Source organism: Pristiophorus japonicus, chromosome 5 (genome assembly GCF_044704955.1).
Source record: "Pristiophorus japonicus isolate sPriJap1 chromosome 5, sPriJap1.hap1, whole genome shotgun sequence".
NCBI lineage: Eukaryota > Metazoa > Chordata > Chondrichthyes > Pristiophoridae > Pristiophorus > Pristiophorus japonicus.
The window spans coordinates 228074023-228096182 of NC_091981.1; the positions used below are offsets into that span (position 1 = coordinate 228074023).

Below are 22160 nucleotides of genomic sequence, written 5' to 3' on the forward strand. Positions count from 1 at the left end.
CCCTGTGAACTTCAGCATTTGCCTCCTCTCTCTGAGGCTCAAATTTGCTTTGATTCACCATGGACCGATCTTCCTGTGCCACGTGGTGGTTAGCAGGTTTTGCAGAGCTTGCAGCTCGTTTGCAAGCTCGTTGGAGGCGCCCCATTGTTCCACAGCTCTTGCAAACATACCCTTTGAATCGGCATGAATAGGCTGAATGGAAGCCTCCACAACGCCAACAAGGTGTGAGTTGCCTTGCATTCATCCTTTGTTGGGGACTCAGTCATCTGGGTCACCTGAGGCCTGCTGGAGGTTGCAGACTCATGGGTTCTGTCCTGTACATTTCTGCTCGCAAACACAGTTCCAGTTAATTTATGAACATTGCTAGCACTTGTGTGCTGAGAGATTTGTTTGGTGTTATCACTGGTGGACATAAACGCCCATGCTATCGCAATGGCCTTACTGAGGGTCGATGTCTCTACAGTCAAAAGTTTTCGTAGGATGGTCTCGTGGCCAATGCCCAGTACAAAAAAGTCTCTGAGCATCTGCTCCAGGTAGCCATCACACTCACATTGTCCTGCAAGTCGTCTTAGCTCTGTGACCTTCAGATCGCTGGCACGTGTAGAACCGATACCTCGCCATCAGCATGCTCTCCCTCGGGTTAAGATGCTCCAGAACCAGTGTACACAGCTCCTCATATGACTTATCTGTGGGTTTCACTGGAGCCAGAAGATTCTTCATGAGGTTGTCGGTCGGTGCCCCGCAGACTGTGAGGAGGACCGCTCTCCTTTTTGCAGGGCTTCCTTCTCCGTCCAGCTCGTTGGCTACAAAGTACTGGTTTAGCCATTTGGCATAGGCTTCCCAGTCCTCACCGTCTGAGAACTTCTCCAGGATGCCCACAGTTTGTTGCATCTTTGCGTTGGATTTGTATTCTCGTCGCCAGTTATTGTGTTCCTAACACAGATGAGGCTGCACACAGGGAGGTTAAAGTAACAGACACTTCAGAGTGAGGAACAGGCCTTTGGGGCCGGCTTATATACAGTGCTCCCAAGGGATGCTGGGATCTCTTGGGACTTCAGGGGATGCGCTCCCTGGTGGCGGAACATGGGAGTGCATGCTTTACAGATACACAACAGAGCACACCACCACGAATTGAGCTACCTGCTCAGTGTGGTATTGGAGGTCGCCTCCTGAGTGGTCCAGGCATCTAAAGCGTTGCTTCAGCACTCCAATGGTTTTCTCCACGATACTGCGAGTTGCTCTGTGGCTCTCGTTGTATCGCCTCTCGGCCTTGGTGTGGGTGTCACGCAGGGGGATCATCAGCCAGGTGGTGAGGCAATATCCTTTGTCACCAAGCATCCAGCATTGACCTTGTGGCTCATTGTTAAACAAGTCAGATACAGTGCTCTCACGCAGGATGTGAGCATCATGGATGCTGCCTGGAAATTGAGCATTCACTGCCATTATAATTTGCTGGTGGTCGACAACCAGCTGGACATTCAGAGAGTGGAATCTCTTGCGGTTCCTGAAAACCTCAGCATCCTGAAAAGGTGCCCGCATCGTGATGTGCGTACAGCCTATTGCTTCCTGCACCTTGGGAAGTTTGCAATTCTGGAGAATCCTAGAGCCTCTCACTCTGTGCCACCTGGTCATAGGGAAGCTGAGCAAGTCCCTCCTGCATGTGTACAGGGTTTCAGTGACCTGTCTAATGCAGCGATGTGTGGCATGCTGAGGAAGTCTGCAAATGTCACCAACTGTGGCCTGAAAAGCACCCGAGGGGAAGAATGACAGTGCCGCGGTAACTTTGACTTCGACGGACAGTGCAGTACTGATGGTGCTGGCAGGCTGCAGATCTGCCCTTATCAGCTGGCATACCTCAGTAATAACCTCTTTGTGGAAGCGCAGTCTCTGAAGGCCCGTAATGTCGGGCAAGTCGAGGTAAGAATGCTTCTCCTTGTACTTGCGACGGGTGTAACGTCTGGTCCTCCTCATCTGTCTGTCACTTCATACAATGGGCACATAATGCAGTGCAGCATTCCTTCGGCAATGTCGAGTCTGCTGCATGTATTTGGTCACCAAGAGAGGGTGAGAAAGGACAGGCCCCATTGCAGTAGCTCTCTGTTTTCCACCGATTGGTCATAAATAAGGAATGTCCCGACGAACACACCTCTTCAATTCCAATCGGCCACAGTGTGGTCAAGATGTTTTTAGAGATGTTCAAATCAATTCCAATAACCTGCAGAGTACATCCGAACTCCGCCGAGGTTGAAGCACAGCAGCCTTTGAAAGGACGAGACATGTGATCTACAACATGGCGTCCATAACGCTGTGATTCATTCCGGTTCGTTCCACTTTTTGTGGGCGGTTTTTTGAGCGAGCGATATTGTGGGCGAAATGTGTGCGACGTGGTGAAATCGATGATGGGCGTTCTCCATGTCCGTTAGTTTCAGTAAATATGCTCTTTACGATAAAAAACAGTGTGCGGGCATTAATATTGAATCTCGGCGTTAATTCCATGCGGAAAGTAATGCTGGCCAATATTATTGACATTGAATTTGCACATTCTGCTGATTCCGCCCCAAAAAAGTGGGCAGGTGGTAATATTTTTTCTCGGTGTTAAGCACATAGGGAAAGTAATGCTCGCCGATACGTTTCCGAAAAATGCCTGTCAGTTTACATTTTGTGCCAAAATGGGAGATATATGAGCGTTATACGTCATTTCGCAGGAAAATGGGCGTTAAGTGGGTGTTAAGTATGCAAAAAAAGTGGAGGTTCCAGCCCATAAAGTCTGCAAAGAGATATAAGGCTAGATTTTCCACTTTCTTGCATGCATAACGCCCACTTAACATCCATTTTACTGCTGAAATGACGTATAACGCCCAGATATCGCCCATTTAGCCACAAAATGGAAACTGACGCCCATTTTTCGGACACTTATCGCCAAGCGTTACTTTCCCCATGTGTGTAATGCTGGGAAAAAATAATACCGCCTGCCTACTTTTTGGGGCGGAATCACCAGAATGGGCGAAACCAATGCTCATAATATCACCCAGCATTACTTTCCGCACGTAATTAACGCTGAGATTTAATAATACCGACTGCCCGCTTTATTTTATCGTAAAGATCACATTTGCCGAAACTAATGTCCAGGAGATGGTCCAACAGCCACCTCGCACACATCTTGCCCACAATATCGCTCGCCCAAAAAAACGCCTGGAAAAAGTGGAACTAACCGGAACTACTCACAGCGGTATGGACGCCATGTTCTAAATCACATGTCGCATCATTTGAAAGGTTACTCTGCTTCAACCTCGGGGGAGTTCAGATGTACTCTGGAGGTCTTTGGAGGTGATGTGAACATTTGAACAAACACCTTTATCATACTGTGAACGATTGGAATTTAATAGGTGTCTTCATCGGGACATTCATTCTTTGTGACCAATCGGTGGGAAACAGATAGCTATTGAATGGGCCCTGTCCTTTCTCATCCTCTCTTGATGACCAATTACATGCTGCAGACACAAGATGGCAGAAGGTACGCTCCACAGCATTATGTGCCCAATATAAGAAATGCCAGACTGATGAGGAGGACCAGATGTTACACCCCCGGCAAGTACAGGGAGAGTCAGTCTAGTCCGATAACACCTGCCTTTGGAAACTGCGCTTCCACAAAGAGGTTATCACTGACGTATGCCAGCTCATAAGGGGAGATCTGCAGCCTGTCAGCACCATCAGTACTGCACTGTCCGTCGAGGTCAAAGTCATCACGGCACTGTCGTTCTACGTATCGGGTTCTTTTCAGGCCTCCTCATCTGGTGACATTTGCAGTCTGTCTCAGCATGCCACACATTGCTGCATTAGACAGGTCACTGAAACCCTGTAAGCACGCAGGATGGACTTAATTGTCTTCCCTATGACCAGGGAGGCTCAGACTGAGAGGGCTTTAGGATTCTACCGAATTGCTAACTTCCCCAAAGTGCAGGGAGCGATGCGGGCACCTTTTCAGGATGCAGGGGTTTTCAGGAACCGCAAGCGTTCCACTCCCTGAATGTGCAACTCATTGTCGACCACCAGCAAATTATTGTGGCAGTGAATGCTAAAATTCTGGGCAGCATCCATGATGCTCACATCCTGCGTGAGAGTACTGTATCTGACTTGTTTAACAATCAGCCACAAGGTCAATGCTGGATGGTTGGTGACAAAGGACATGGTCTCGCCACCTGGCTGATGACCCCTCTGCATGACACCCAAACCGAAGCTGAGAGGCGATACAATGAGAGCCACAGAGCCACTTGCAATATCGTGGAGAAAACCATTGCCGAGCTCCAATACCACCCTGAGCAGGTAGCTCAATTCGTGGTGATGTGCTCCATGCTGCACAACTTGGCTATCAGGAGGGAACAAGAATTGCCAGAAGAGTCTGGCAGTCCACCTCAGCAGAGAGAGCAAGAGGAGGACGAGGAGGTGGATGCTGACATCGGCTCAGACAATCAGGCTGACGCTGAAGCCATGCCATTGCCCCCCTGTAGACCGCATGAAAGGGCTCGTAGTGGCATGATACTTGCAAGATTCTTTGGTCGGAGCTCATAATAGAGCGCTTTGCCTGAAAGAATGTTGGTGGTATTTACAAGGCTGACACACTGCTGGGTGTGCAGGTCATACATCAATGGAGGGCATCACCTTGGTGACAGTTAAAGTTTAAGTTGATTGAAGTTAAGTGTAATTATACCCTTTCAAGTTAAGGAATCACCAGCATGTAATGGTGCAGCTATCTGAGACAATGCGCAACAAGGTTTTGGTAAATAAGAAACATTTAAATGGAACATTTGTCTGAAATCATAAGTATTTCTGTAAAAACAAACCCTAAACACCTCCACCCCCGCCCACCCCCCCGCCCAGTTCTCCTCCTCACCGCTACCTCTTCCCCTCCTGACTCCAAGCCGCCTGGCCGAGGAGGTCCTCAGATGATGCTTCATTGGTGGGGGGGGCGGGGGGTGGGGGGATGATGGCAGAACCGCTGCTTGGATGGATATCGGAGAGGAAGATGTTGCTCCTGGCTCTCATGTGTCGTTGGCAATGGAGGTGCAGCACCTTGGGGTGCAGTGCCACGCTCTGGGACCACTGGGAGCCCTCTGCCACCAGTGTTCCTCACTACCAGCTCCAGGGCCTCCTCCATCCCTTCCATATTAAATATTATTTGTTGGACAAAATATCAGTGCCAACTATGTTCTTGGTGCTTAGTAGGCTTTTTGCTGCTGGTGAATCTCCCTCGTGCCTCCCTCAACAGCCAAACAAGCACACACCACACCCACACACGCTTTCAGTCCTTCTCTGCTCCCTCTCTCTCTGTCTCCTTTTCTGCGCATGTAATGATGATCCCTGACCTCCTGAATCGCAGGAAATGAACGTTGCCATGCCGTTGCTAAGGATGGCGACACTTTAAGGCAGAAGGTCAGAGAGATTTACCGCCACTGCCCATTTCATATCCCTCGTGGTAATGCCCAATTTCAAAAATGGAGACTAGGGGCTTTGAGAATGGATGATAAGCCGGCGATCTAAAAACCCACTTTTACTGCCCATGCTGGAAATAACGCCCATTTTTAAGCGATCTGCATAAAAGCATAAAATCTAGCTCATAGACAGGTTAAGTGAATGGAAATAAGGCAGCAGATGGCGTGTAATGTGGTGAAATGTGAGGCTATTCATTTCGGTAGGAAGAATAAAAAAACAGAATACTTTTTAAATGGTGAGAAACTATTAAATGTCAATGTTCAGAGAAATGTAATTGTCCTTGTACAGGAAACACAGAGATGCAGGTACAGCAAGCAATTAGGAAGGCAAATGGCATATTGGCCTCTATTACAAGAGGGTTGGAACACAAGAGTAAGGATGTCTTGCTACAATTGTACAGGGCTTTGGTGAGACCACACCTGGAGTACTGTGCACAGCTTTGGTCTACTTATCTGAGGCGCGGTGCAAGTTTCACTGGATTGATTCCTGGGATGAGAGGGTTGTCCTTTGAGGAGAAATTGAGTAGATTGGGCCTATACTCTCTGGAGTTTAGAAGAATGAGAAATGATGTCATTGAAACATATAGGGGCGGATTTTCTGGTCCTTTGTATTCCGTTTTTTGCCCTGGAGGGCTGACAATGGCGGCGATGAGGTCTTCTGGGCGGGTGGTCAGCCTCGAGTGCCCCATGGGGGATTTCGGGGCCGGTTTTGCGGTGGCACGGAGCATCATCGCCCGGAAGAGCTCCATGTTGTAACACCGGCGTGCCTTTTGACTTCCGCCCGACCCGTATGCCCCGTTTCACACCCCACAGTGACCACCTGGGAAAACGGGCGGTCCAACCTGTACCAATTGCAGAGAGGTTAGTAATGCCATCCTAAGGTAACTGTGATTGCTTTTTCTTTTATTTTTTTTTGCGATTTATGTTGTGGTGGCATGGGCTATGCATTGGGAATGGTTTTGTGGGGTTTTTTTCAGGGTTTTTATTTCTCCCCAGGCGTCTCTCGGATTGCTCCCGGGCCGGCTGTTTAACTTGGGCTATTTCCCACGCTAACACCCTAAGAGAGGTGTACAATGCCTCCCTTAGTGCTGCACCCCAGACTCAGGGCCCAGCTGCCCTATTTTGATGACTGAGGCGCAAACTTTACCGCCCTGCTGCCATTACCGCCCCTTATTCATCAAAGTCAAAAATCCAGCCCAAACGATTCTGAGCGGGATTGACAGAGTAAATGCTGAGAGGCTGTTTCCCCGGCTGAAGAGTCTAGAACTAAGGGGCATAGTCTCAGATAAGGGGTTGGCCATTTAAAACTGAGATGCCAAGGAATTTCTTCACTCAAACGGGTTGTGAATCTTTGGAGTTCTCTACCCCAAAGGGCTGTGGATGCTAAATTTTTGAGTATATTCAAGACTGAGATAAATAGATTTTTGGATTGTAAAGGAAACAAAGAATATGAAGATCAGGCGGGAAAGTGGAATTGAGGTCGAAGATCAGCCATGATCTTATTGAATGTTGGAGCAGGTTTGATGGGCTACATGGTCTACTCCTGCTCCTAATTATTATGTCTTATGTTCAACTTCGACTGTTCCTTGTTGGGGGAGGGGGGGTCAATACTGCAACAAATTACAAGAAGACATTAATAAACTTGCAGAATGGGCTAAGATTGGGAAATGAATTTCAAAACAGATAAATGTTAGGTATTGGAGGGAAAATTACAGTCCGAGGCTTCATTTGGATGAACACCTCCGACCCAAACTTTTTTTACGAAAATACCTGGTGGTCACGGAGGAACCTACGATTGCGGTTGGAACCTTCATTCACTGCACAGTGTATGGGGAGATGACTTCCCCGTACGTACGGAAATGCTGGAGCCATGTCGGCCTGGACCACCAATCATGGTACAGTGTTCTCATTGATAAAAAAGAGCACGCAGAAATCAAACGCAGGCAGCGGAAAGAGCGTACGGCAAACCAGTCCCACCCACCCTTTCCCTCAACGACTATCTGTCCCACCTGTGACAAGAACTGTGGTTCTCATAGTGGACTGTTCAGTCACCTAAGGACTCATTTTTAGAATGGAAGCAAGTCTTCCTCGATTCCGAGGAACTGCCTATGATGATGATTGTAATGTCTGTAAGCTTGTAATGTTTGTAGCTCCACACTGTGGATGTGGACGTATTGTGTACTGCAACTGTATAGTTAATCATTAAACAGAACAGGCTTTCCAGAGAGTTCCAAGAGAGCAGCCTGCATGTTAGGAAGCTGTGTGTGCTGTGCTCTATGAAGATATCACAGTTGGCGACCAAGAATGAGATTTTTCGGATGTTTAAAGCTTAAATTTTGTTGGTGAAGGATTCAGCCAGCTGACAGAAGACTTAGGAAGTTTCTGTCTTTGAAAAAAGCTACAAAAATCCGAGGTAAAAAAAACAGCACACAGTGTGAACAGCTAGAGATTAAAATGGCAGGTGTAATTGGATATTTGGGTGAATATAAACATGACCAGGAACGTTTTAAAGCATATGTGGATCAGCAAGAAATGTATTTCACTGCAAATAACAAAATTGAAGTTCCAGACAATGCAGTCCAGAACCAGGCTGTGTTGGTACATAAGAAAGCGACCTTCTTATCAGTGGCAGGTCCGGCATTATACGAAACCCTTGTAAATCTGCTTGTGCCTGACGAGCCAAAGGACACAATGCTTAAAGAGATTTTGACGAAGCTGGAGCAGCACTATAACCCCAAACCGTTAGTAATTGCTGAAAGCTATCGTTTCTGGATTCAGAATCAAAAGGCGGATGAAAGTATCACTGATTACATCATAGCATTAAAAAAGCTATCGATGCACTGCCATTTTGGAAACTTTCAAAACTGAACATTACGGGATCGTTTTGTTTGTGGTGTGCAAAATGATGCGATCAGAAGGAAGTTATAGACAACAGATGACTTAACTTTTGAGATTGCTTGTCAGACAGCGAGGTCGATGAGCATGGCTGAACAATATTACCGAGGTAAATCACCTGTAGGTTCAAATTAAAAGACGGCCATGGCCGAAAGTCTCAGAAACTGGAAATTCTAACAGAGCATCGAAGTCGTGCTGAAGGTGCCTGGGACAACACATTGCTCAAAGCTGTCCATATGTGAAGGCAGAGTGTTTCTTCTGCAGAAAGACTGGGCATCTTGCGAAGGCATGCCAACTGAAGGGTAAACCAGTTTTTAAAGCTATGAGTCCAGCGTTCAAAGCTGTGAGTAGTAACTCAAAGAGACTACATAGCATGGAAGAACAACAACAGGACGAGGAGATGTTAGAATTACACATCATCAGGAGCACGAGGTTAACGGACAGCGATTCAGAAAGCATCAAAATCCACATAGATGTTGCGGGATTCAAGATACCAATAGAAATTGACACGGGTGCCTCTGTGAGTGTAGTACCAGAGTCACTGTACCGCGACAAATTACGTAATTTTCAATTGGAGAAATCCAAGATAGAACTGCGAGGCTACTCGGGAGAGAAAATTCCTGTACTAGCACCGTACCGGTGAAATATAAAGATCAATTTCAGAACTTCCCTCTAATAGTAGTGGAAGGAGACAAGACTGCTTTACTTGGAAGAAATTGGTTGAGCTCATTGAAGCTGGATTGGAGTAAGATTTTCCATGTGGAAGCGAGATTTTCATCAACGGATGAGGTTATCAAGAGTTATCTGAAGGTGCTCTGCGAAACAGGCAGTCCGACCCAAGGCTTCAAGGTGAGTGTCAGGGTACAGAAGGATGCTAGATCAGTTTAATGCAAGCCACGTTCCATACCATTTGCACTCAAGGAGAAAGTTGAGCAAGAACTCAAAAGACCAGAGACTGAGAACATTATTTGTAAGATAGATCAATGTAATTGGGCTACACCCATTGTTGTTGTACCTAAGTCCGATGGTAAGGTAAGATTGTGTGGTGATTATAAAGTAACCATAAACCAGGTTCTAGAGGGTAATGTCCCCAATACATTGCCAAATATAGAAGATTTGTTCACAACACTGACAGGTGGTCAGATCTTCTCAAAACTGGATCTTACAAATGCCTACTTACAGCTTGAACTAGATGAGGAGTCCAAGTCATGCTTGACTATAAATACTCTTCTAGGTCTGTATTAATTTAATAGGCTACCGTTTGGAGTGTCTTCCGCCCCTGCCATATTCCAAGGGGTGATGAACCAGATTTTGCAAGGTATTGAAGGGGTAGCATATTATTTGGATGATATATTAATTTCAGCACCATATAGGCAAATTCATAACATATTGAATGAAGTACTCAAATGGCTAGAGAAGCACAGAGTACAAGTGTCTGCTCGTAAGTGTGAGTTATTTAAAAACTCAGTGGAGTACTTAGGGTACAGAGTAGACAAAGATGGTTTACATCCAACCATGGGAAAGCTGGTTGCAATCAGAAATGCACCCACTCCCAAGAATGTCACTGAACTTCGATCATTTTTGGGTCTTTTGAACTATTATGGGAAGTTCCTATCAAATTTGGCTGCAGTATTACATCCACTGAATGAACTATTGAAAAAACAGCTCCATTGGAAGTGGTCAAAAGAATGCGATACAGCATTCAAGGAGTGTAAAAGCAAATTGGTAGAGGGCACTATGTTAGTTCACGATGGCGTATCGAAGGAGATTAAGCTAGCATGTGATGCCTCTCCATATGGAGTTGGGGCAGTAAGCTCTCATGTATTAAGTAGTGGGGAGGAGAAACCAATTGCTTTTGCTTCATGCACTCTCAGTGCCAATGAGAGTAATTATGCGCAAATTGAAAGGGAAGCTTTGGCATTCATTTTTGGGGTCAAGAAGTTCCACAAATGCTTGTATGGTCATAAGTTTACCATCATTACAGACTATAAGCCCCGAACAGCAATCCTCCATCCAACATTAGCTGCAGCCCGAATGCAGAGATGAGCTTTGATTTTGTCAGCATACACATATGATATTGAATACAGATGATCAGCCAATCACAGTAGTGCTGATGCAATGTCTAGATTGCCTTCCCCATCACAAGTTACACCTGATAGGGAAGAAGTGTTCTATTTTTCATACATTGATGAACTGCCAGTCACAGCTGAAGAGATTGGTAGAGCAACCAAATGTGACCCAGTGATGTCAAAGGTGTATGATTATATTGCAAATGGATGGCCAAACCATGTAACAGACTAAGATATTCATCTATTCTTCATTCGAAGGAATTAATTATCAGTTGATAAAGATTTTATCATGTAGGATGCAAGAGTGGTTGTACCAAATAAATTTAGGTCCAAATTATTAGGCGACCTCCATGACCAGCACCTGGGAATGTGCTTGACCAAGAGTTTTGCGCATAGTTATTTATGGTGGCCAGGTCGTGATAAAGATATAGAGTACACCATGAGTCAGTGTACGACATGTCAATCGGTAAGCAAGCAATCACCATCAGCACCATTAGAGCCATGGAAATGGCCTCCCAGGGTGTGGCAAAGGCTACATATTGATTTTGCTGAGCTAGAAGGACAACAATTGTGCATTGTGATTGATAGCCATTGGAAGTGGGTTGAGGTGTACCCAATGTGGAAAATAACAAGTAAAACATCGGACATTTTGCGAAGATTATTTTCTTCATTTGGCCTCCCTGAAGAAATTGTTTCGTGTCATGGACCACAATTTTGTTCCGAAGAATTTGCACAGTTCATGAGCAAAAATGGTGTGAAACATACCAAGGTTCCACCATACCACACTGCTTCGAATGGTGCAGCAGAGCAACAAATTGTAAAACGTACCCTCATAAAACAAATGTAAGATCCAAATCGAAGGAAACAACAGTTGTCAATGGATCACAAATTGACTAATTTTTAAATTACATATCATAATACTCCTCACATAACTACTGGTAGAACAGCAGCAGAGTTGTTTCTCAAACGACAGCCACGAACCAGATTCTCGTTATTAAATCCAAATTTGGCACAGTCCGTAGAAGAGGCATAATTAAGACTGAAAGAGAATCATGATAGAGGTAGAGCAAAAGAGAGAAGTGTGAAATTAAACCAGAAGGTGAGAGTGAAGAACCATCACCATAAATGGGTAAAGTGGTTACTCGGAAGAGTAGTGTAGAGATGTGGTCCTCGCACATATTTGGTCAAGATGTTTGACAATGGACAGGTTAGGTTTGTTCATATTGATCATATTTTACCGACAGACATGGAAGGAGTTGAAGGTGGGAATGATTCAATTATTTCTGACTCATCAGATAGTTTTGATATACCAGTAGCATATCCTACATCTAATGTACATGTAAACAAATCCAAGAGAAAATCAGCATGTAAGTCTGAGTCCGAGTCAGGAAAACAAAGAGCCTGAAGTTAGAGTGAGTTCAAATGAAAATCAAGGAAATTCCAAGGAGGAAAACGTTCCTCAGGATGAGTCTCGAATGAGTTTAAATTCGACACCATGTTTGGAAAGTTCTGTTCAAGAGCAAAAGTATTCTCTTCGAAACAGAAAACAAATGGTAAAGTTAAATTTGTAATTATGGGAAAAAAATAAGACTATATCCTGTTATGTATAAACATGCAAGTTCCGTATGCTGTTTGTTATAATAACTTCTTCATTAACGAGGGAGAAGTGTAATGTCTGTAAGCTTGTAATGTTTGTAGCTCTACACTGTGGATGTGGACGTATTGTGTACTGCAACTACAGAGTTAATAATTAAACAGAGCAGCAGGTTCCGGTGACTTCCGAGAGAGCTGCTTGCCATGTTAGAAAACTGTGTGTGCTCTGCTCTGTGAATATATCACACCACCCTTTTTCTTTAAGGGTATATGTTTGGCCTGAACCCTCCGGATCTCCTCCTTGAATGCCTCCCACTGCCAAATCAATTCTCAACTTAGCAAAGTTAGCTTTTCCCCAATTTTGGACTTTTACTCCTAGTCTATCCTTGTCCTTATCCATAACTACTTTGAATCTGACTGAATTATGGTCACTGGCACCCAAGTGCTCTCCCATTGATACCTCTTCCACCTGCCCAGCTTCATTCCCCAAAACTAAATCCAGAACCGCCCCCTCCTGTGTTGGACTTGTTACATAATGACTTTAGCAGAAAACGTTGGGTTACCTCTTGGGTTTAAGAGTAAGTACTTTGCTCAGCTCGGCACATTCTGATGAATTAAGCTCCAGCTGACTCTTCCATTTCTTCTTCTCGATGCTATAATAATAGAGTAAAAATGTAGTTTCATGAAAATAATTGAAATAAAGGCTTTGCAGATAGAACCACTATTTGCATAGAATACTAGATTATATTTCAAGGTATTTCCATTGACTCTAAACCTAACTGTAAAACAAAGGCTTCTATTTATTGAAATTCTATCGGTGGCATTGAGACAACTCACATCTAAATTTTGTCTTGTACTGATTATAAAAGAAGCACATTGCATCTTATTCTTCATATGTTCTTGAGCTTGTCATCTGTTTCGTAAGCCAATAATAATTTGCTGTTTTGAGATATTACCGTAAACTTCAGTTTTGGGCACTAAACCTCAGGCAGGATAGATTATCCTTCGAGGGTGCACAGCGCCGTTTCACTAGAATGATACCAGGGCTTAAACATAGAAACATAGAAACATAGAAAATTACAGTGCTGAAGGAGGCCATTTCAGCCCATTGTGTCTGCACCGGCCGACAAAGAGCCGCACGGCCCTTCGTCAGCAGCCCTAAAGGTTACATACAAACCCATGAACAATAACGGAAAGGCAAAGAGCACCCAGCCCAACCAGTCTGCCCCACTCCACTGCAACCCCCTTATACTAAAAACATCAACACTCCACCCCAACTGGAGCCTTGTGATCTCCTGGAAGAGGTAAAAACCAGATAAAAACCCAGGCCAATTTAGGGAGAAAAAATCTGGGAAAATTCCTCTCCGACCCATCCAGGTGATCGAAACTAGTCCAGGAGATCACCCTGACCGTATTCTATTCCCTGCAGTACTTACCGTTATATCTGCACCGACCAACAAAAGATCGTCTAGTCTAATCCCAATTACCAGCTCTAGGTCCGTAACCCTGCAGGTTACGGCACTTTAAGTGTCCATCCAACCATCTCTTAAAAGTGGTGAGGGTTTCTGCATCCACCACTCTTCCAGGCAGTGAGTTCCAGATTCCCACAACCCTCTGCGTAAAGAAGCTCCCTCTCAAATCCCCTGTAAACCTTCTACCAACCACCTTAAAACTATGCCCCCTCGTAATAGCCTCCTCTACCAATGGAAATAGACCCTTACTATCCATTATATCCAGGCCCCTTAATATTTTGTACACCTCGATGAGGTCACCTCTCAACCTTCTCTGTTCCAATGAGAACAAACCCAGCCTATCCAATCTGTCCTCATAACTAAGATTCTCCATTCCAGGCAGCATCTGAGTAAATCTCCTCTACACACGTTCGAGTACAATCACGAAATTCCTATAATACGGTGACAGAACTGCACGCAGTACTCCAACTGTGGCCTAACAAAAGTATTATACAATTTAAGCATAACCTCCCTGCTCTTATGTTCTAGCCTCAGCCAATAAAGGCAAGCATTCTGTATGCCTTCTTATTCACCTTATCCACCTGGCCTGCTACTTTCAGGGATCTGTGAACAAGCACTCCAGGGTCCCTTTGTTCATCTACACTATTAAGTGGCCTACCACTTAATGTGTATACCCTTTCCTTATTAGCCCTCCCAAAGTGCATCATCTCACACTTCTCTGAATTCCATTTGCCATTGCTCTGCCCACCTGACCAGTAGATTGATACCCTCCTGCAGCTCATGACTTTCCTCTTCATTATCAACCACACAGCCAATTTTAGTGTCGTCTGCAAACTTCTCAATCATACTTCCTATATTCAAATCTAAATCACCGATATATACCACAAAAAGCAAGGGACCCAGTACTGAGCCCTGCGGAATCCAACTGGAAACATCCTTCCAGTCACAAAAACATCCATCAATCATTACCCTTTGCTTCCGACCTCCAAGCCAATTTTGGATCCAACTTGCCATTTTGACCTGGATCCCATGACCTTCATGACCACTCTACCATATGGGACCTTATCAAAAGCCTTGCTAAAGTCCATATATACTACTTCATACGCACTATCCTCATCGAACCTCTTGGTTATCTCCTCAAAAAATTCAATCAGTTTAGTCAAACACGATCTTCCCTTAATAAATCCATGCTGACTGTCACTAATTAATCCTTGCCTATCCAAATGCAAATTTATCCTGTTTTTCAGGATTTTTTCCAATAATTTTACCACCACTGACGTTAGGCTGACAGGCCTGTAATTACTCGGCCTATTCCTTTTCCCCTTCTTGACCAAGGGTACTACTACATTAGCAGTCCTCCAATCCTCCGGCACCATGCCCATATCCAAAGAGGACTGGAAAATGATGGTCAAGGCCTCTGCTATTTCCTCTTTTACTTCGCTCAACAACCTGGAATGCATTTCACCTGGGCCTGGGGACATCTACTTTCAAAGCTGATCAGCCCCTTAATACTTCCTCTCACTATATTTATTTCATCCAGAATATCACACTCTTCCTCCATAGCAGTATCTGCATTCCCTCTTTCCTTTGTGAAAACAGATGCAAAGTATTCATTAAGAATCCTACCAACATCTTCCACCTCCTCACAAAGATTACCCTCATGGTCTCTAATAGGCCCGACCCTTTCCTTAGTTACCCTCTTACTCTTAACATATTTATAGAACATCTTAGGGTTTTCCTTAGTTTTACTGACCAAGAATTTGCTCTCTCTTAGTATTCCTAATATCTTTTTTAATTTTACCTCTTATCTTTCTATATTCCTCCAAAGATTCTAAAGTATTTAGCTGTTGATATGTGACATAAGCATCCCTTTTTTTCTTAACCCTCCCCTGTAAGTCCCTAGACATTCAGGGACCTCTAGAATTATTTTCCCCAGCTTCTTTCTTTAAGGGCACATGTTTGGCCTGATCCTTTCGGATCGCCTCCTTGAATGCCTCCCACTGTTCCAACGCCGATTTACCCACAAGTAGTTGTTAAAACAGGAAGGTCAAACATATGACCTGCGACCTTCAGTGTGTTATACCAATACTCTTAGGCACTGCTTCTTACAGCCTGGGACCTTGCACAGTTCATGCTCCACCAAGTTTTTCATGCATTTTGCAGAACAGTTCTGAAACAGGAACATTCTTTGCATATTTAAAAATAAAATATTTTTTTTACATATTTAAATTAATCCAATGCTGATTTCAGGCAGTCACCAGGGATGCCAAAAAACAGTGAGGATCAATATGGCAGTGGCCAAGCTGCCGGCACATATTAGGTGCAGCACTTTGCACCCAGAAATTAGAATACATTCTGCCAGTTTTACATTTGAAAACAGGTGAAACACATATCTGATGTTTACCACAGTTTGTCCAAATAACATGTGCTGTGTGTGAGCCACACCAAGTGAAAAGATATCTAATTAAATCAACCATGGAAATTGTGTTTCACACCCCGGGCTTAAAGGGTTACATTATGAAGGCAGGTTACATAAACTTGACTTGTGTTCCCTTGAGTTTAGGAGGTTGAGGGTAATCTAATCAAGACGTTTAAAATGATGAAGGGTTTCAATAGGGTAGATACAGGGCAACTGCTTCCTTTTGTGGGGGAACAAGAGGGCATAATTTTAAAATTAGAGCGAGGCCATTTAGGAGTACATTTTTGTTCACGCAAAGGGTTGTGGAATCTGGAACTCTCTCCCTCAGAAAGGCAATTGATAGATATGGATCAAAGGTGGGTAATTTTGTTGAGGTACAGATCAGCCATGATCTGATTGAATGGTGGAAGAGGCTCAAGGGGCTGAATGGCGGACTCCTGTTCCTACGTTCCTATAACAAACAATTTGTCTGTGACGAACTATGCACCAATGCACAGCAGATCGACGAGTGCCTCCAGTGCCTGTCAAGAATGACTCTCCTTTTTTTATTGGGCATGGGCATCGCTGGCAAGGCCAGTATTTATTGCCCATTCCTAAACATAGAAACATAGAAAATAGGTGCAGGAGTAGGCCATTCAGCCCTTCTAGCCTGCACCACCATTCAATGAGTTCATGGCTGAACATGCATCTTCAGTACCCCATTCCTGCTTTCTCACCATACCCCTTGATCCCCCTAGTAGTAAGGACTACATCTAACTCCTTTTTGAATATATTTAGTGAATTGGCCTCAACAACTTTCTGTGGTAGAGAATTCCACAGGTTCACCACTCTCTGGGTGAAGAAGTTTCTCCTCATCTCGGTCCTAAATGGCTTACCCCTTATCCTTAGACTGTGACCCCTGGTTCTGGACTTCCCCAACATTGGGAACATTCTTTCTGCACCTAACCTGTTTAAACCCATCAGAATTTTAAACGTTTCTATGAGGTCCCCTCTCATTTTTCTGAACTCCAGGGAATACAAGCCCAGTTGATCCAGTCTGTCTTGATAGGTCAGTCCCGCCATCCCGGGAATCAGTCTGGTGAACCGTTGCTGCACTCCCTCAATAGCAAGAATGTCCTTCCTCAGGTTAGGAGACCAAAACTGTACACAATACTCCAGGTGCCTCACCAAGGCACTGTACAACTGTAGTAACACCTCCCTGCCCCTGTACTCAAATCCTCTCGCTATGAAGGCCAACATGCCATTTGCTTTCTTAACCACCTGCTGTACCTGCATGCCAACCTTCAATGACTGATGTACCATGACACCCAGGTCTCGTTGCACCTCCCCTTTTCCTAATCTGTCACCATTCAGATAATAGTCTGTCTCTCTGTTTTTACCACCAAAGTGAATAACCTCATATTTATCCACATTATACTTCATCTGCCATGCATTTGCCCACTCACCTAACCTATCCAAGTCGCTCTGCAGCCTCATAGCATCCTCCTCACAGCTCACACTGCCACCCAACTTAGTGTCATCCGCAAATTTGGAGATACTACATTTAATCCCCTCGTCTAAATCATTAATGTACAATGTAAACAGCTGGGGCCCCAGCACAGAACCTTGCAGTACCCCACTAGTCACCGCCTGCCATTCTGAAAAGTACCCATTTACTCCTACTCTTTGCTTCCTGTCTGATAACCAGTTCTCAATCCATGTCAGCACACTACCCCCAATCCCATGTGCTTTAACTTTGCACATTAATCTCTTGTGTGGGACCTTGTCGAAAGCCTTCTGAAAGTCCAAATATACCACATCAACTGGTTCTCCCTTGTCCACTCTCCTGGAAACATCCTCAAAAAATTCCAGAAGATTTGTCAAGCATGATTTCCCTTTCACAAATCCATGCTGACTTGGACCTATCATGTCACCTCTTTCCAAATGCGCTGCTATGACATCCTTAATAACTGATTCCATCATTTTACCCACTACCGATGTCAGGCTGACCGGTCTATAATTCCCTGTTTTCTCTCTCCCTCCTTTTTTAAAAAGTGGGGTTACATTGACTACCCTCCACTCGATAGGAACTGATCCAGAGTCAATGGAATGTTGGAAAATGATTGTCAATGCACCCGCTATCTCCAAGGCCACCTCCTTAAGTACTCTGGGATGCAGTCCATCAGGCCCTGGGGATTTATCGGCCTTCAATCCCATCAATTTCCCCAACACAATTTCCCGACTAATAAGGATTTCCCTCAGTTCCTCCCCCTAACTGCTTAAAAAGGTAGTATGTTTATGAACTTTATTCACTAGAAGTACAATGCCTATTGTGGAACTGAAATATTTGTCGATTTGAAGCACAAGTGGCAGAACTCCTTATTTTGAATGCAATGTCTGCAAGGACTTTTGTAGGTCAACTAGAGGTAGGAGCACTCGAGCTTTCTATTCTTGCTTTGGGTAGTGAGAGGTGGATGCCAGGCACCTTCTGTGTTAACAGGCAAACCAGATTTCACTCCAATGTTCCTCCTCTTCTTCTCCAAGAGACACAGATGCAGGAGCATTTCAACAGGAAATTCATTGAAACAGAAGTTGGAGTGGGAAAGAATGGGCGGCCCACAGTACATGATAAAGCCGTTGTCAAAAATCAAAAACGGTTGAGAAATAAGCTTTCTGTGAATCCTTGTAAATTAGCTGGTGGAGCTTTTAAATCCACTTCCAGCTCTTGTGTAGCGCCTCGTAATGCTGCATGCCCATTTTGCATGGGCATGATTAGTGTTCAGCATAAATGAGGTGGTAATGAAATGGGACACATGGTCCCCAAATCATTATCACCTCATTCAAACATGCCTGCTGTAGAGTTTACCAATATTTCGCAAAGATTTCTTGTACCTTTCTCCTGCAGAGGAGAAGAATCCCTTTTTGGACTTTGAAAATGGAAGGAAAAACTTCGGGACACAAATGAGCTTAAAGGACAGATGAGGCCTGCAGGGAATAAACGGAGATACATTCATGGAGACCCGCCCCTCCCAGTGTTTGGACTCACAGGAAAGGGAATTTAATTTGGAACTCAATGAACATTTTGGTATCCGAGGAAAAACCCTGAAGAAGATACCTAAGAGCTTTACAAGTTTAAGATCTCTAAAGGAACATGTTGGAACAGACTGCCAGAACAGAGGGTGGGACTTCACTCAGGAATTGTTATTGGAGCTAATTCAATTTGTCTGGGAGAATGAGTCAATCGATAACTAACAAGAACTGTGAGGCATAAAAATTCGCTCCCTCGTGACAATAAACGCATCAAGAGCTATCAGGCTAATCACCGGAGACCATTATTGGCATGCATGTGCAAATAGGCCTATAGAAATCACGGGGCCAGCCAAACGGCTCAGGAGTTTACACACTGCCAACAATGCCAACTGGTGATTTCCACATTACTACATCATAATCAAATTACTGCTGAACGAGCCCGCCAAATTCTGACAAAGAAGAGAGTTCAAAACTAATGAGCAGCTCCCTTGAAACAAAGAGCTGGGCCAGATTTGGTGGGAGATAAGGAAGGCTTTTTGGGGTGAATCTATTCCCAGTTTTACAAGGAAAAAAAAGCAGCAGGAGATGGGGAGTGAAGAAATGGAGTAGTGGAGAAAACTACAAGAAACCATCAAGGATCGACCGAGCTCGCCGACAGCAAGAGGCCCATGAAACGGAAGGTTGTCAGCAACCAAATTGACAACCCGGGCCACCACAACCAGCGAAACGACCAACCGAAAGCAACTCAGCATAAACCAAAGAATCGACATTTATTTCCACTCCACAATCTACTTCTGAACGACCAATGGGTGAGAAGTTACCTAAAAGGACTAACTAAAACTATTCCTAACCAAAGAAAGTGGGTACTTACCCTATACATCCAAAACACGTCTTACCGCATCAGCCGAACTCACCCCAACCAAAGACTACACAGTCCAAAGTCCTCTCCTCCATCCGGGGTATGGCGCGCCCAGAAGGCAAAGTGCAGCGAACCCCGAAACCGCGATTCACTGGCAACTGTCAAAAGGGATTGGTGAGCATAGCCCCTGAACCCCCAGAGCTATAACTTAGTTAGTTAGGGGAATTGGGAGGGGGAGGCTGGGATAACTTGTGTAAATGTATCTGCATTCTCCTCTTTACCCCATTGAGAGTTTAAGTTGTATTATTTTCCCCACAGGCTGTATTTTGACAATTTATTCAATGTGTTGTACCCCTCAGTGTGTATTGGTATCACTATTCCATGTGTGTTACTAAAGGTGTGCCTTTTACTCCTTTTTAAACACAATAAAGCCATACCTGTTTCCTACCTTGAAATTGATTGTCCAAGTCTGTCACAGTCCCTTCATAATTCCAGAGTCTAGAACCAAGGGTGTGGAAGCAATTCGAAACCGCTCATATAAGGTCTGAAGGGAAAGCTGACCCCCTGAAAACCACCCCTTACACTGCCCATTTTAGGATGGCAGCTTCATCTGCCCACTCGAAATGAAGGTAGATATAGGACGGGTGCAAAAATGGGTAAGATCCAGCCTCATGCATCCCCACTCCCTGTCCACCTCCTGCCCTGTCTGCCAGAAAACTGTCCGACTTTCAGAAATCTGGATTTTAATCTCTTCTCAAATTACAGTTGCAGATCTGCAATAATTGTTCCGTTTCCGGATCGTCAATTATCTGTGTTCGTGTGACCGGAAATCGCGTTTTATTTTAAAGCATCGGAGAGTATTTCAGCAAATAAGTCGAATTTGCGCTAATATTTTCCCCACCTGAGACAGCAGGTGGATTGGTTGTACAACCAGGCGCAAATCAGGCAAATGTAATCAGATATGTGGGCAGAGATCAGACACTGAGTACAGCAAGCACAATTCTGGTGCAGACAAACCATACACTGAAAGCACCGGCCAAAACCCTGAGGCACTTTATTTGAATCTTAGTTTGTGATGGAGACATTCTGCATTATATTTCGAAATGTTCTAACGTCGAGATGATTCATTGTGATTAATAAATTGGCTTCGCAGAAGCAAGTTCTGACGTAATAGATTTATTTTTACTTTATGAAATACCATCTTCGATCTGAATGCTGCCATTTTTCTGAACACACTCCCATCTGATTTGAATGTTGATGCAGGTCTTCCTACATTTGCCACATTTAAGTTAACCCTTTCTCTGCCGTTCTTGTTTTTGCATGCTCTCTCGGAGACTCAAATGGAAGAATTTTAAGTGCCCAACCAAATATATAAAAAGTAAACAAACAATGTAACATTTCACAAGTAACTTTATACTTGTCACACTGGCAGTAGCCATTTCCATCGGCCACCTTTGGCTTATTGTGAAATGTTTTCCAGCAAACGTTTTCAACCACCAGAAAGTGATACCAAATCGGTATAGTTCATTGTTCAGAAGACCAAAGGAAACTGCAACGGGATATTGGTGAGATGGGCAATGAGCTGAACAGTAGCAAATGGAGTTCAATGTCAGTAAGTGTGAGATAATGCATTTTGGTAAATGAATAACAGCAGTAATTATACTCCGAATGGAGTTCGGGTCGGTGCTGTGGAGGAGCAGAAGGACTTGGGTTGGGGCCGGGGGGTGGTTTACAAGTTCACGGAACATTAAAGGCAGCCCCTGAGGTTCAAAAGGCCATTTCAAGAAAAAATTCTAGGTTTTATCTCAAGATATAGAATATAAAATCCAAGAGGGAGTGATGAGGCAATATAAAACCTTAATAAGACCTCAAATTACTGTATGAAGTATTGGGTTCCACACTACAGGAAGCATATTGAAGCTTTCGAGAAGGTGAATTGAAAGGGTTGAAGGAACATGGGAACAGAGTGGGTAAAGATCATTAGAACAATTTGCACACATGTAGGGGAAATGCCGACACAGACTGGTTAAACTGAACAATTTATTTCTGTGTTATAACTTCTATAGATTTCTATGTAACCGTTTCATTGTTATATCTTAGTATTAGATTTTAGTTTCAAATTACTCCTCTTTCCCCACAGAAAATAAAACATACCTGAAATAATTTGGCTTAACTCTACTTATCCAGAAGATGAAACAGACACAAAATAATAAAACAAGTGTTCCAAGGAAGTACAATGTTTTCAATTTCATACTGATCCTTCAAAAATCCACAGAAAGGAACCGTCACACATGGACTGTGGTTGTAATTTTCAGTCACAAATATACACTCAACGTCACTCAATTCTCTTCAATC

General features: G+C 44.1%; 1 protein-coding gene across 1 annotated transcript in view; it reads right to left on the minus strand.

Moving 5' to 3' along the window:
* The window catches only part of LOC139264148 (alpha-2,8-sialyltransferase 8F-like), a 100942-nt gene that overhangs the window by 66767 nt on the left and 12015 nt on the right, over positions 1 to 22160 (minus strand). Inside the window, exon 2 of the mRNA XM_070880234.1 lies at positions 12610 to 12699. Coding sequence (XP_070736335.1) covers positions 12610 to 12699 — 90 coding nt within the window. The remainder of the gene's footprint in view (positions 1 to 12609; positions 12700 to 22160) is intronic.